This window comes from Kogia breviceps, chromosome 4 (assembly GCF_026419965.1).
Source record: "Kogia breviceps isolate mKogBre1 chromosome 4, mKogBre1 haplotype 1, whole genome shotgun sequence".
In the NCBI taxonomy this organism is placed as follows: domain Eukaryota; kingdom Metazoa; phylum Chordata; class Mammalia; order Artiodactyla; family Physeteridae; genus Kogia; species Kogia breviceps.
The window spans coordinates 169,242,857-169,259,200 of NC_081313.1; the positions used below are offsets into that span (position 1 = coordinate 169,242,857).

A 16,344-nucleotide genomic window follows, 5' to 3' on the forward strand; every position below is an offset into this window, starting at 1 on the left:
GAAATCATGACTGTGTTAATATGAAACCAGGGCACATCAACTGCTCCTGTTTTCGGGGGCGTGCGGTGGGGGGAGGGAAACAAACGGTTTTTTCTCGGTTATCTGTTTTTGTGCTCAGGCACAGAGGCTGAATTATTGGACCCGGCATGTGCGAAATCGGTGGCATCCCTGGATCGGCCTGACACGATACTCATGAGCAGAGGCTTTTCACAAAGAAACCCTCGCCCCGACTGCCCTCGGTCCAAACTTCCCACTCTGCACCCCCGTTTATTTTTAGCAGCTGCAGTTTTAAAACATTCTGGGGCTAGTTCCTGCTTTTACGTAACCACTTCTGCTAACTCCTTAATTGGTTTTTTCCCCCCGATTTTCTGAGGTGTTGCTCATCTCAAACGGGACAAAGTAACTCGATCTGCCTCCGTGCCCCCTGAGCAGAGTCGGCTGCCCGGCTTTATGCCTTTCCATGGCTCCAGGTACTGCGAGTAAGGAAAGAGCTTGACTGGGGTGTGTTTCAGTGAAGAGAGCACAGATCACTTTTTAAAAAAAACTTTGGTATAAAGCTAACCAGGATGATACCTGGCCTGTCATTGCTAGACACCTGCCCAGGGAAGGGAGCCCCGAGCGTAGGGGAGGCTGTGACTGCAGGGGCTGGAAGCTGCTGCCGCGCCCCCCAGAGAGACTCTCCGTCACTCAGAGGAGTCTTCATGACCAGGGGGAGGAATGCAAGGTTGAGGATAGGACAGAATAGGGCTTATTTCAAACCGCAGCAGTTTCAGCAGCTACCCCAGCGGTGCACCGAAACCGCACACAGGACAGCCTTGAGCAAAAACAATATGAACCCGATGGTTTACCACGGTGTGTGCTGTTAAAAAAAAACCTCGGTGGCCGGCCCCACCCTGGTAGCAGTGTCTTTTATTCTCCTACTTCTGAACTTTCCGAGGACACACAGGCCCCCCGCAACCCAGCAGTGGTGAAGCTGGTGCCGACCCTCCCTCCTCGCCTCTCGGGAAGCTCTCTGCCAGGAGGGTCCCTGCAGCGGCAGCGAGTGGAGAGAATGATGGAACACGAATCCCCCTCAACATACAAACGTGAACGCTGAAAGAAGCCAGGTTCTCTTGCTTGAAATTCTTTACTTAGAAGGAAAGTAAGAGGGTTGGGTGATTTGAGGGGTCTCAATAAATCGGATGAATGAAAATATCAAAAATAGACATGAGTCTGAGTGTATGTTTTCATCCCAACCAGATACTTGCTGCGTTCTATTTATAAGATTGAGGGCTGCAGTTGGAAAATGCAGTTCTGTAGATGAGACTTAAATACAAAAACAACAAAACAGAAAAATAAAAAACAAAGGTTTGTGGTCAGGACAGCTGCCCCACCTGAGCTACTACCCTACACACCACAGGACGTTCCCAAACTGCCATTCGTTGCAACACGGGACGTCCACACAACGGTCACTCGTCCGACACTACAGGGGACGCCTACACAACGGTCACTCGTCCGACACTACACGGGACGCCTACACAACCGCCAGGCTTCTGAAAGTCATACTACACAGGAGAGCTGCGGCTGGAAGGAGGCACTCCTTGTCACCTTGGTGCCTCCCTTCCTGCTCCCTTAAACCCACCAAAAAAGCTTAACCGGGGGGAGAGAGAAAGCAGGCTGTCCGGAGCACAACCTTTCACATCCATAATCACTTGGGAACTTTTTACTGAAGAAGATCGTTTTTCACCAACACACGTGAAAAACACATGTCCCCCTGTGGCGGGATGGGGCGGGCGAGCGAGGAGAGCTAATTTCTCAGGACGTGACCCACAGGGCCACCCAAGTGGCTTGCCAGCGAGGAGTCCTGCAGACACCAGCCCCGCTTGCTCTGGCTGATGCACACGCGAGGAGAAGGCAAGCCCGGCAGATCAAAGCCGTGCCAAGCAGCACAGCGCCGGCAGATAAAATCTGAGGTCCCCACCATCACAGCCTTGAGATTTTCCACTAAAAATATTTACCGAATTTTAAGAAAAATCTGCTTAATGCATTGAAGGGAACAGGATGAGGTTTGGTTCTGAATTGTTGAGAAAAGCTGAACAAATATTTACTATTATCCACCAGGCGCCCCCTGAACTGATGCGTTTTTCATTCTGTGAAGTGCCCGGGGTAGTCAAGGCTGAGAGCCCACTGGACGTGGGGTCTTCGCACTGTCAGAAGGAAAAGGAGAGAAGGGGGAAAAGGAGCCACACTTTTGGGGTCCTCAAAAGACAAATATCTTTCGGACTGAAAAACACAATTTTCAAGGTTTCCACGAAAAGCTCCTAAGACTTTCATAAGAAACCTGACAGGGGCTACTTTAGTTCTGCAGCAAAAACGGGGAGGGGGTACATGGCATATAAACGAATTTACAAATCACAGATCAGTCCTCGCAACTAAACTAATGCAGACTGGCAGGTCTCACAGTTCTGCTTTTTGAAAAATCATATTTGTTCTTTGATTTGTGCCTGCAAAACACTCTGCTGAATCAGCCCTGTGTGCTGGCCTGCCTCCTCCCTCTGAGGGGCCTAGGGTGCCCTGGGCGGGGGGGGTGGGGGGGACAAGGGAGATGTTAGCTACAGCCTGGCAGGGAGAGCCCTGGGGCCGCGGTGGCCCAGGCTTTGTTCCTCCCTATAGAGCAGAGCCAATGCTGCCAGAATGCCACCGCTGCACGGGCAGAGAGGCGCCGCGCCCACATTTAACAAAATCTCCAGGGTGCCACACGGCGGGTCTGGAAGCCAGTCTGAAGGCACTTGTGCACTGGAGGGGGAGGGGTGCAGAGCCCACCCAGAGCCCCCTCCCGCTGTAGAGGCCACACAAAAGGAGCCGAGAGAGCCTGCAGTAGATGGGGGAACCCGCCCACTCTCATTCCTTTTACGGCCAGTTCCCACCACCCACTCAGATACACACATGTGCTGTTTTTCAATTGACAATGGCGGCGGCGGGGGGTTGACTCAGTACTCTGACTGTGAGAGATGGAGAGATGAGGGACCACATTCATCCCATCAGAACAGCAAGGGCTGCACAGGGGAACATCTTCCTGGGCCCACTCACCTTGCTGTAGGTGGAACCAAGGGGCTGCGGGAGGCCTGGGGGCAGGTACACGAGGCGCCCCCCGGCGGCCGGGGAGGGGCCCGGGGTCAAGGTGGCGGCGGCTGTCTGTTCACACGGATGCACAGACACTAGAGAGGGGAGAGTCCAGACTCTCTGGGCCTGCACCCCAACACGAGGCCCTGCTATACCCCCACCATCAGAGCCCAGCTGGCTGAGCCCTGACTACTCTGCTCCAGAACCCCAAGCCTGGGCACCTGTACCCCGCTGAACGATAGGCAACAAGAGCATCACGCAACTCCCACTCAATCCACCGCTAGATTCCGGGTGCAGGAGAGTGGGCGTGTGCTAAGGTAGGCAAATGCTTCTATTTTCGAACTCTGCCAGCTTTGCAGAACAGAAATTCACCCCAAAGAGCAATTCGTCTCCAGGCGTTTTACAGGTTAAGGAGAGGACAGTGGAGGACAATGACTTTTCTCCCTCTGCCGGGAGCCGGCTCTCGAGCACACGCTGTCAGGGGTCCCGCCCAGCCCTGGCACAGAAGCTCCCGGCGGGCAGGGGGTGGCGCGCGGGAAAGGAAGACTCCGCCAGGCTGGGCGCCTGAGGCTCCCCTGGAGCACCCCAACCCTGGCTGGCTGGCAACTGCCACAATTTTCCAGGCTCCTCAAGCTGGCAGTGAACTGCTTTTGTCCCGTTCTAGAACTTCACAGGTACCCACCAAATTATCTCTCTGAAATCATCGTGGGAACGGAATTAAAGTAGTTAAGCTCAAGGCTGAGGTGCTAACCGCACGGCTCAACTGGAGAAGCCATTTTAAGAGTGGATCTTGTGCAATAAACAAGGGGACGGAACCCACACAGGTCAAGGATGACCACCATGGTTTCACTCCCAGCCTGGCATCTCAGAGCCAAGCACACACTTGGGCTGGCACCACGGACGAACCCGGGGCGTCCTCCCTGACCAAGTCCTGTGTGGCAGCTCCCAGGACGGCCAAGCGGACCACCGAGCCAGCGGGCTGGCCCAAGAGTGGGCGGCAACCAGAAAACCGCCCAAGAGAAAGATCCTGCAGCCAGTCACCCTGTGTGGAGTCAGTCATGGCTGTGGGAGGGGACTCACGTTCTAGGGGAGAAATGATTATTTATCTATTTACTTTTTGAGAATCACTTGAACCAAACAGGACCCCGGTTAAACGGTATCCCGTTGTCCTGTGTGTGTTGGAAGAATTATGGGAAGGGGAAGAGGGGCGGAAAGACATCACCAGTGTGTGCGTGGTTTTATCCTGAAGGTGCAAAGGTTATTAGCAGTAATAATAATTAAATTGGGGAAAGGTTAAAGGTGACTGGCTGGTTAGCGGTGAAGGCGCGCTAGCTGGTGTCACCCGGGCGCTGCAGGAACCACAACGCGGGGCTGCACTTGCAGGAAGTGGCAAGGGTGGGGCCCGGGGCACAGGATCCCGCTATCTGTCGCCGCAGGCGCGAGGCCCAATCACTGACACCCACACAGCCATTTCCTGCACTTAAAAAAAAAAATCTGTTTCTCCCTTTGCAAATCAACAACTTTTACCTAGAAACTCTTTGGCGGTGAGTTCTGACTGATCTCGATCTCTGGTCCGTTGCAGGAAAGCACACCGCTGTTTACCTGGGGGAGGTGTGCCAGCGCTAACTCTAACTGACAGGTTTCGGCGGCTGCCAGAACGGTCTGTTTTGCATCTGCCTAGAAGAAACCAATTCTCTCTACCCCAAACAGACACCTGCTGGTCATTTCATACCTTGATAGACCTTTCTAGAAAAGACCTCCAGGCACAGAGAACTCAGTGCTGATGCCAAAGCTCCGTGCACATGCCACAGAGGGTGATTCGTGACAGCCCCCAAAGGTGCACTTTCTGGCTTGGGTCAGAGCAGACGGCCAGCCGCGGGCTGTGCTGGTCACACGCCTATGACACCAGAACTCTTTCCCAGAGAACCCTGGTGAGGGTCCCAGTTGGTGGGATCCCCACCGTGACCGCACAGGCTGATGCTTATATACGTTTGTTTGCCACATGTCAATTAATCTTTAATCAAGCTTAAAAACACAAACAAAAACCCAGCTCCCACAGAATGTAAAAACTGCAGCCGCTGGTGCACAAGAGATGGCACCCCCAAAACCAGGAGTAACTCAGACCCAAACGTGCATTTGGTCCCACGAGTGACGACAGCTGAGCTTCGCCAGAGAGGGCCCTGGAGACCTCTTTGAAGTTCAACTACCCACGCTCTGACTTTTTTTCAACTGCAAAGATTTCTGCTAAACTGCAATCTCACGGGGGAAAAGGATCCCTTGATAGATCCCTGTATGCATATGTCCACCTCAGGCCCAGCCCCCGTCTTTCCCGGGAAAGGAGGTAGGGAAGGAGGACCCCGAGTCCTGGTCTCTGTACCCTGGGGATGGGTTGGGGGATGCACACCATGCCCTGCATGGTAATCACTGTGCAAAGGCACTTATCAGAGAGGCCACATGCTAGGCCAGAGCTGGTCCCATGTTCAGGCAGGGAAACTGAGGTTCGGCGAGGTTAAGACACTTGCCCAGAGCCCCTCAGGGAAATGGAAGCGGCTGGAACGTGAAACCATCCTGATCACACAGCCTCTCGGGATTCTAGTGGGACAGGTGGCCCAGCTGGAGGGATATGGCATCAGATTCACCTGTCCTGGCCTAACACATTGGAGCCGACTCCAGGCGCAAAGACCTGGCAGGGTTCTAGAAACCTCTGGGTCCCTTGCAGACAAGTCTCAAGTGGGAATGTGGCCAATCAGACCCATTTCACACGCGGGGCGGCGAGGGTTACAGAAGAGCCCATTCTTTCCTCTTGGTTTTTGGAGTGCAGGTATGAAGCTATGTGTGTGGTTTTTGAGAAAAATCATTATCACCCAGCAGTCTGGACTGTCCACTCGCCTACCTTCGCGGGATCACAGCTCGACCGCCAGGGCCACACGTCCCCAGGAACAGGGTACCTGCCTCATCTCCTCCCGGCTCAGCCGCCTGAGACCAACGCTCCCCCACGTGTCAGGATGGCCCTTGAGCGTGACCGCCCGGCGTTCCCAGGTGAAGGTGGCTGCTGCCACATGCTGGCCACGCGGCCCCTCGATGCGGGAAAAGGCTGGGTCAGCAAGACGAGCAGAAAAGCACATCCCACCCCTCCCTTGCAATGCTTTCATAACGACCGTTCTGAGTGGGACTTCCTCCAACTCTCCTCTGCTGACCTGTCTTGCTAAGAACCGGGTAACTGCCAGGCGGCTCCGGTTTAAGTGGCCCTGCTCCTTGCAGCCGGGATGGGGGAGGGGAGAGCAGTGCGCACAGCTGGGCTCCAATTCACTCAATCAGGGAAGCAGCATGGGGTGGACACCTTCCTGGGCATCCCTCAAAGAGCCAAATGCCCCCCACCCACCTACATCCACCTGCTGGGTCAGGTGTCCCTCGCGGGTACATCGGCACAGCCAGCAATTTCCACCTTGTTAGAGGTTAGTATGAAATCACAGCAGAAACACCACTGGAAGTGCTCCAGTGGCACCCGCCACACAGTGTGTACCTACCACCCAGCAGTGTGTACAACGCAGGGATTTCCTGTTCAGCCACTGCTTCTAGGTAAGAGAATCAGATGAGAGACATTTAGGCCTCTACGCAGACACATCGTGGCCGCTCACAGATCAAGCACTGCACAGAAGCTGACTATTGTCCAGAGCACCCGATCCTCACAGCTTGATTCTCATTACAGCTGTCTACAGGGGTGGGAGGCCGGCAGGGGGGCGGTGGTGGTCCCTGGGTCCAGGGTTGGTCCTGCTACCACCTTGCTGCGTGACCTTGGGCCACATGTGACCTCTCTCACTTCCCTTTCCAGTTCCGGTAAGAGGGCATCATGGTGCCGGCCCTGTCTCTGCGGGTCTTGCTAGAATCTGGCAAGCTAACAGTCATGCACGTGCACCTTGAGGGCTGTGACGTGAAGAGGATATTCGGGTCACCCGGCACCTAGCAGGCTGCGGCACAGCAAGGTTGCGGCAGCCCAGAGCCACGAGCAAAGGCAGCCTGAGACCCCCGGGATACAGGCCCAAACCTCCCCAAATGTGGACAGCGCTCTAAAAAGCCCGAGCCCTGAAGTCAGCTCCAAGGAGGTGAGCCGTGCCTCTGGTGGGCTCTGCTTTCTAAGTCCACGGCACACTGAAAGCAGACGCCAAGGCGGGGTGGAGAGGCTCGCAGAGGGAGACACCAGGGGAGGTGACAGCAGAGGGCAAGTTCAAAAGCACCCAGCATTGGTTCAGGGAAGGGGAGGAGGCTGAGATGGGTGTTTCCAAGAAACCCTGAGAATGAAGCTCTGTGCCTGCCACAGCCAGTGAGGGGAGCAGCTCCTCCACGAGGCCCGACAGATGCCGAGCCGCTGGGCGTGTGTGCGCTCGTGTGTGTGTACTTCAACGTGTGCGTACAGGTGTATGCAAGCACTGTGAGAGTGTGTACACGAGTGCAGTGTGTGACTGCGTGTGTATGTGTGTGCAGGCGTGCTGTGGCTCCCATCTTTCAGGCGGAGTAAGAAGGCCCGATGTCATTCCATCAGGAGACTGTCAGGGGTTCCCTAAGGGCCACTGCCTCTAAGGTATACATAAGCGGCTTCTCAAAGACACAAGGGAATTCCTTTGTTGTTTTTGCTTTCCTCCGCCGTTTTATGATAAAATGCCTTTGATGCGCGGCTTACAGAAGTCATCTCCTTATGTGTGTGTTTCTGCTCACAGTTCATAGAAAACCTGTTATAAATTCACCCCGCCGGTTGGTCGTGCTTCCTCTCATGACCCATCCACAAGGAGGCCAAACTGGGCACTGCGGGTGGAGTTCCTGTCCTCCCGAGAGAAAGCCCTGGCCAGCCCAGGTGACGGAAGGGGAGAGGGAACGTTTTTAAATAGCTTTTCCCCTCTGTTTGGCTCCAGTGGTAGGTGTAGGAAGACTGACCAGCCTTGGACTGATGACCCCTTGAAACTGGAGAGCTTGGGGGCCCTGCACCGATGGCCACAAGGTGCCAAGGCGAGTCCCCGGTGCAGACCGATGGGGAAGGGCGAGCTCGGGCGGGAAGGAGAGCGCCGCCCTCCGACAGAAAGGACCGGGGAGAGGAAGGCTGTGGAACAGAAGGCACGACCGAGGGAGCATGTGGTTCTCCTGTGGCCACCCAGAAGTCTAAGGACAACATAGGTGACTTTGCTGGGAGATGAGCGCGAACAATGAAGAGGGGACAGGTAAATGGACCGGGAATTTGCAGTGAATCCCTCTGCTGCTTGGAGCAACAGCTTTCTGCTTTTGAGTCTGGTAACCTGGCCTGTCGGCCTATCGCCATCACGTAAGAGATTCCCTGCATGAGCGAACAGTCCTCAGCATCCTCAGGGGGACATGCCAGGCTCACTCCTTAGAGAAAGCAGCCACACCACCGCAGCCAGGAGAAGTAGAGGCTACAGGAAACCCCTTGCTCGGAGCCATCCGCCTAGATGCTGGGGCCGGAGCGGAGAAGAAAGGAGCCTCGAGCCATCCTGCCTCCTCTCACATCAAACATGGCCAAGGAAGACCCCCCCACACCCCTCCCCAAGTCCTTAACCAGCCTGGAGGCACTGGATTGAGGGGGGGCCTCAGCCACTGCTGCTGCCGTCCCCATCCCTGGGCCCTCCCTGAGCCAACCTGGGAAAGAGCTCGGGTCGGGTGGGGAGGCCGGAGGGGCCAAGACTGCATGCTGAACCGGGGGCCAGCGGCAGCTCTCCCGACCGCAAGGAGGGCTCTGAGCTCTTGGTCTTCTGGAGACCATCCCGGAGCCCCACACAGAGCCCGGAGCTAAGGGGCCCAGAGGACGAGGCGAGGGCAGGTGGGGCGGGAAGCATGTCCCAGGCACACAGCATGTGAGGACCCAGGCGACGGGGCAGAGGTAAGACCCCCCTTGCTCTGAGTGCAGGCCCTGCAGCGTCTGCTCTCCTCTGGGCTGGTGAAAGGAGGGGCCCTCAGTCCCCCCGCCGTCTGGCGACGGTGGGCGGGTGGCTGTGAGAGAAGAAAGCGTACTGACCGCTGGGCGGTTTAGGCCGCGGAGGAGCAGGTTTCTTCGGAGGCAGAGCGGGAGTGTCCTGTTTACTTTTAAAGGGGTCATCTGAGAATCCTGCCCCTCCAAAGGAGGAGGTGAAAGGGCCAGAAGTTGGGGGCTGTAAGAGAGGACACGAAAGACAGGCAGAAATAATCGTTAACACGGAGGCAGCGGACGTCCACCGAGCCCTCCGGGCTTCACAGCACGGCCGCCACTCGGACCCAGGGTCTCTCACAAGCCCCACCCCCACTTTCCTCCACCCTCAACAGCCGGGATCCTCCAGCCTGTGAGGAGAAGCCAGCAAACACACAGAGCAGGCGAGAGTAGCCCGGTGCCTCGACGGGCTTCTGTCATGGGGTTGGGGGGGGGGGGGGTGTTCCCTGCCACCCACAGGAGGATATCAGGTCTCTCCTGACCCCAGGGTCCCCTGGGCTTCCTGCTCATACTTCAGATGCGCCCAGCCACTCCCCCTTCAGTCAGTGTCAGGCGCTGGGTCAGAACGGCACCAGATACTCTCTGTGCCCGTGGGCTGCCTGACCCAGTGGCTCAGGTCAGAGCCCACCGCAGCCCCGTCGGCACAGCCATCGCTGCCTCCATTGGGCTCTTATCACCTCTGGCCTGGACCCTCCACCAGCCCCCTCCTGCTCCCACCCACCTCCACATCTACCACCTCAAACCCAAAAGGGACCACGTCAACCAGCAACAGAGAGATGCCTGGATAGATGGGTGGGCAGGGGGGTAGATGGGTAGGTACAGCTGCCAGGCAGGTAGGGAGGTAGATAGATGGGGGGGTAGGTAGTAGCACTGAACAGCCCTAAAGCTTGAAGGTAACCTCCAAGCACTCCTCCAGTCACGCAGGGCCTCCCTCACAGCCCCTCACCACCCTACCCCCCTGCCACAGGGCTTCAGCTTTATCCCTGCAGTTGCCCCAACCCTCTCCTGGCCAGTTCCCCAGTGCCTGGAACCCCCTTGTGCCCCACCCTGAGGCCTCCATACATACAGGGTCCCCAAATGGGGGCTCAGCCCACCCCGTCCACCTCAAGCCCCTCTTCTTCCTCAGAAACTGGCTAGACCTCACTGCCGCCCCCAGAGCTCTCCCTGACACCCCTTCCCACTAACTGCCTGCTCGGACATCCTGGAGGGAGCTGACGGGACACACACCATCACGCCACAGTGACGGGTACTCAGGCCCCTTCCACCTAACTGGGGCAAGTTGCCTGAAGGGCAGGTGCCAGTGACAGGGCGCACACCTGCCAACTGCCTGCAGCGGGCAGGGACTTGTCTACCTGTGCACCCTCACCTGGAGCACCAGCGCAGCACCGAGCACAAGAAACCTCCACTGACAGACGGACAAGCACAGACAGCCAGAGCTGCACCCCAAAGGGAGGAGACTGCTCTCTACAGAGGTGGGAGACCACGTTTACTAAAACAGAAAAGAACTAGGAAAATGTAGAGCAAGGAGATTCACAGCTGCTAGGCACTAAAGGAACTGGTGGACACGGGAGTGAAAATGCTGATAAGGTCCTCAAAAAGCAAAGGAAAGGAGACGCACAGTGGCACAGGGTGGGCCGCACGCAGCAGGGGTGGAGCGGGGGGTGCGTGAGGAGGGCCACTTGCAATGCCCTCCCCGGTGGGGCAGGTCAAGGGACAGAAAACAAAGCAGGAACACAAGAGTGCACTCGTGGGACCTTCTTAGGTAATCTGGTTCCGACACATCGCTGGAGAAGTGGGGAGAAGGGCTGATGCCAGTCTCGGGGACGTGGCTCCCCCTCTTCCGGATCCGGTCACGGGGACAGGGATGCAGCCGTCCCTGCCCCTGGTATCTAGATACTAGTCCTAGGTGGGAGAGAGGCGGTCAGCCCACAGGGAGGAGGAGGGGGCCCGGAGTGGCTGCTGCACACTCAGCCAAGCCCACTGGGTGCCCTGGTTCCTCCCCACAAGCCTCTGGGGCCGCCAGGGTAGGAGACGCTCGGTGACCTTCTCACCACATCTTCCTAATGGGATTGGGACAAGTCCTACTGTCACCACTTCTATCTTACACGCAGGGAAACTGAGGCACGGGGAGGAGATGCAGCCTGGTAATCACACAGCACCTCAGCGGGGGGGTCAGGGCGGGAACCCACGCCGTCTACCTCCTGGGCCAGGGCTCTCAGGCCCTGCCCTTGGCTGCTGGCAGCCCGCCGCCCGCCCCCCACGGGAGGTCTGGGGACTGTCCTCATGCCCAAGAGGGAGCCATGCGCAGATGCAGGCAAGAGGCAGAGCAGGGCAGAAGGCCCTGGGGAGGATGGGGTCTAATGGGAAAGACTCATTTCCCTGCCAAGACCACCTGGGCCTGCCGGGAACCTCTGAGCCAGAAGGGCTGCAGCGGAGCGAGGAGGTCCCTTCCTCCACTGCTGCCGCCCCCCTCTCCCAGGCTCTGTGGCGCTTGTCCTTTTCGGTACAAAAGTCTGGGAGTCTCTGCAAAACCTGCTGCTCGAGTTTCTAGAACAGTCTGCTGCAGAGCACAGTGGTTGGGGTGGGATCTGGAGGCCCTGCTACCGGCTCCGTGCCTCTGTTTCCTCATCTATGAAATGACAATAATGACACGCCCCAGCTCGCAGGGCTGCGGCAGGGAAACGAAAGGTAATGCATAAATTGCTCCTGCTGGCGCCTGGACCGCATCAGCACAAAGACAGCATGATTATTATCACGCCAAGGATGTGGATGTGACTAGAACTCTCTTGGATGCCCGCAATAATCTGCAAACGCTCCATCGGCCACCGATGCTTCATTTCTGCTGCTTCCCGTCATTCACAGAGCCTTTCCCAGACGAAGAGAGCAGTAGAGCTAAGGTGCCGTGTCGACCGGCAGCTTAGCTCTAAAGTGAGTGGGTTAGGGTCTGCTGGTTGGGAAAGAAGACGCAGTGGGGGCTAAAGAGATGGAGAGCGAGGGAATGCTGGTGCCTCTGCTTCTGCTGTTCCCAGGACACAGCCTGGGTCTAGGACTCTTGTTACCCTCGCCACAACCTGAAACGGACAGGAGGGAATCAAAACCAATCTCTTGGCAGGGTAGAGGCGTGACCAGCCCCTGAGGCCCCTGCGTGGGCCCCAGTTCTTGTCTTGGGTGCTGCGAAGGCGCCAGCTCTGGGGAAGGGGTGTAGAGGGACACCCAGGGCTCTCTGGACGTCACACCCCCCTGAGTTGTGGGGTGCATGGGGCCCTCATCCACCCAGCCTGTGCAACCTCCAGCCTGGAGCATGAGCTGCAGTGAACCTCCTGGCTGGCTGGGGACTCCACGGGTCAAGCCGACTCTCTGCCCCCTCGTCTGTCTAAACCCACGGAGCCAGTGGGCCCGCTCCAAGGCGAAAGGGTTCCAACTGTAAGCGCCTGGTTCGCCCACAGCAGGGAATTATATCACTTCTGACACCAAAAAGCCTGCGTCATTTCCGAATCCTAATTTTCATGACTTGAAGTTTCCCAAGAAGCTTCCTTTGGGACCTGACTGGTTCCTATTCAGGCTGTGGCTTCAGGGAAAGTTGCTATTTTTAGAAGGGTTTCAGTAAAGCCGGTAGGGGTTCTCTGGCTGGGCTAGAGTGAAGTGTGCTCCAAAAAAAAAAAAAAGAAAAAAAAAAAAAGAAAAAAGGACAGACAGAAAAGCTACTATATGAAAAGCAGCTCTAAGAGATTCACAGTTTAAAGAACTGATTTAAAGCAAAAGACTCTCAACTTAAAAAAAAAAAAAGCCTTAAATGGGAATGCACACTTGAAAAACAACTGAAAATGGGCAGTCAAGTATTTCATAGGTGGTGTTTTTTTTTAGCGCGGGAGGAGTAAAATAATTAAGTTAGAGTCTTGTTTTTATTCTCAGATGCTCTCTGAAATCTATTTTGGGGAATGTGTTCTTAAAGCAAGGTAATACTGTCTAGAAAAATCTTCTCGGGTGTTGAGGGACCTCAATGAAGGGTGCAAGCCCAGAGAACCTCCCAAAGGAATCTACTGGAGTCAGACTCCTGGCTGGCACTCTCCTCTAGCACTGCCAGGCAGAGGGAGGACACTCTAATTTAGGGTGAAGTTAAGAAAGGGAGCCACATGCATCACCAGCGTGCACCCCACTCAGGTGGAGAAAAGATAGCGATGTTAAAACACACACACACGCGCGCACACACTCACACATCAAGAAGTCAAAAAAAAAAAAAACACCTTCTTGCCACTTTACTTTCATTTCCTTCAGCATTTTATTTATATACACAATGTTGTTCTTGAAAAACAGAAAGGGAACCAAAAGGGAAAAACAGAGACCTATGAGGTTAGGGCGCTGTATTCAGTTGGGCAAGTGGCATGAGATCAGGAGCTGATGGAATCGTGGAAACAAAACAATGGAGTACTGGAGACAAACTTTCCACAGCCCCATCCAGCTCCGTCCCGCCCAGCCACGAACAGGAAGGGGCACTGGCCCTGAAGTCACAAGTGCACGTGTGTGCAGCCTGATCTGGGACACGAGAACCAGGAGAGGGAAAGCGGAATTAGAAAAGGGAAAATGCAACTTTAGGTTAGAACGGGCGGAAGGAGGGAAGGGCCAGGTTCTGAACTGCCTGGCTCTGGGGTGTCTCTGGCAGCTACGGGAAACGCAGGCACTGCCTGGAGGAGAGAGACGCGGCCGTTCCTGCCATCCGGGGCCCCACCAGACTGGCCACCCCACACACAGCCTCAACTCAGGTGCTTCTTGAAACAGAGGGCCCCGTTCATGCCCTTGTCCTTGTCCCAGCTCGGGGGCACTGCTAGCTCTCACTCCCTCCCTGGCCTCGCGCAGGAAGAGGGCCCACTTGTGCCAGCTGTAGAATACAGCGTGAACCCCTTCCCTGGAGACTGCCGCCCCCATGTGGCAGCAGTTTTCTCATTTCAGGGGATGGTTTCCCACCCACTAAGCATGGACAGAAGACAAGGACACACAGCTCCACTCAAGGAGTGTGTGTAACAGCCACGCAGTGACGGGCAAACATGAGGGCCAATCTCAGGCCCTGGTCCCTTCTGGCTGATCCCAGATGGCGCCCCGACCGTCAGCGTCACAGTTCCCATACGAGCGATGGAGGCTCATTCCCTCCAGGCACTGGAAGGAGAGAGGCCGAAACCCCAGCACCTCTGGGATCCCTTCTGCGGTGGGCAATGGGCAAACAGATGCTCTGTCTCTGGCCAGAAGCTACATTTGCTACGCCAACAGTTTATACTTGCACGTTTCTTTGAAAACCTAAACAAAATCCCAAATGTTTCTCGGAAGCCACGTACCACAATCACACGTTGCTAACCACGAGCGCTTGGCGGCCAGACAGTCGTGCGCCCCTCGGGCTGAGTGAACGCGGAGGAAGCACGCAGGATGCCCTGAGGAGCTGGCACGCGGGGCGAGCGGTACTGGGGGCCCGGGACTCCCCGCTGTGGGTGCCCATCCCACACACTCTGGGAGCTCCCTCCCCACCCCACCCCCACCAGCGAGGAGACAGGAACCATATCTGCATGTGGCCGCCCCCCAGCGCTCACGGCACCTGGGCTGGAGCACGCGGCTGGGAAAGACCGGTGGACTAAACAAAGAAAGCAGGCCTTTATGGCTCCGCGGCCACAGACCGTGCCGCACGCAGCTCTTTATCTGTGAGGGATCCCACCCTCACCCACCGAGGCCAAGATGCACACACCTAACGCTGCTTCCCTTAATTCTTGGCAAAGAAACATGGCTCACAGTCAAAACCAAGGGACACTAAAGGTTAGAACAAAGAACAGCAGACCTACTCGCCTAGGCCAACATTTTCGACTTCTTAGCAGTTTCTTCTAGAACTTACCTCTCAGTCGTGGGCTTCTACTCTTATTTCTTGATCTGTCCATTTTGGACACATCTATTGACTGACTTCCTGCTACGTTAAGCACCACCCTCCAAGCCCCCTCTCGAAAGAGCTCTAACACCATCTGTGGGACTATATACACAGTCAGTTTATGTAACTATGGTCGCATAGACACGATCCAGTCCAACCAGGAGTGACTATCGTCCTTCCTGAATGGCTCACATTTCACCTGCGTATTTATTCACCGAGCCTAGCCCTCAATTTCCACATCCTTCTCGGGTTCTGTCCATGGGCAGCTCCAGACACACCTCCTGACTTCTGGCCCATGGCCCACGGTTCCAGCCTCAGTGGGCTGCACACCAGGCTTGGCCCTCAGGACCCAAGACCTTCTCAACTTTGTTCAGCCACAGAGACGACTTTATCACCTGAGGTCTGACTGCCATCAGACACCAGTGGCAGTAGCGGGGAGCTCGCAGCGCTTTCGCCTCAGGGAGAGACTCAGGGCTCTGGCAGTTTCGCTTGGAGGAAGGGAAGTGGGTCCAGCCACAGCCACGGGCACTTTCTAGACCCCGTCTGCTGACTCACGACCTCACATGAGGATACATTTCAGAGTTTGACACGTGCCAAAGAAATACATACGTGGCATTAAACACTTACACCTGGCAGCCCACGACAAGACCACGACAAGAGGCACAAGGACACTGGCAGAGGCACAGGGGCTCCATGGGAAGGGCTTTACCTTGGACATCTGGCTGAAGTCGGCAAAGCCCTCAGCACTATTGAAGGACCCACTTCCGAAGGGGTCTAAGGTTCCAAAGGGACCTGCAAGCAGCACCAGCAGAGGAAGAGTTACAGGTCATTCACAGAATACGCCTCCTGGGAGCAGGGGGAGTGTCACCTCTCGGTTCTCAATGGCCCCCAAAGCAGGAGATCCATGGGGGTCACGTTTGTTTGATGGGGTGGTGAGTCGGGTGCAAGTCCTCAACAAGGCCCCCTGCCCCCGCCCACTCTGGCTCATGGTTGGTGCAGCTCAGCCAGATGGTCTGCGGCCATGAGAGCCGGCACAGGGAGAGCCAGAGGGACTCTGCCCTGTGGCTGTGCTGCAAGCCAGCATTGTTCACCGTCACCAAAGGAGGGACAAGCACCCTGTGGAAGGAGAGCCTGCTCTCTGTCCTGCTGGATCAGGAGGGGAGAGTGAGAGGGAGGCGACCAGCCACCCACATGATTTATGTGGGGAGGTCATCTGCAGGTAGAGATTTTTGCTGAGCTTTCTCCTTTGGTGGGTGGTGCGATTTGCCCAGAATAACCCACGAGCTCACCTACAAAATCAAACTCTGTAACTAACAAGCACAAGATGTTAGGCAAGGCGGCAGTACCAAGTGGAACCCGTTTCCAAAAGCAA

The 16,344-nt window shown here is 56.1% G+C and overlaps 1 protein-coding gene across 39 annotated transcripts in view; it reads right to left on the bottom strand.

Moving 5' to 3' along the window:
* Nucleotides 1-16,344, bottom strand: part of EPS15L1 (epidermal growth factor receptor pathway substrate 15 like 1) — a 101,621-nt gene that overhangs the window by 12,028 nt on the left and 73,249 nt on the right. For 14 of the 39 annotated variants that reach the window (XM_067032397.1, XM_059063108.2, XM_067032388.1 and 11 more), the window contains 2 exons: nt 15,682-15,764; nt 9,122-9,254 (listed from right to left, as the gene is read on the bottom strand). In XM_067032397.1, coding sequence (XP_066888498.1) covers nt 9,122-9,254; nt 15,682-15,764 — 216 coding nt within the window. Of the gene's footprint in view, nt 1-6,629; nt 6,678-9,121; nt 9,255-15,681; nt 15,765-16,344 lie in introns of all 39 variants that reach the window. The other 25 variants (XM_059063106.2, XM_059063103.2, XM_059063107.2 and 22 more) reach the window with 3 other exon arrangements.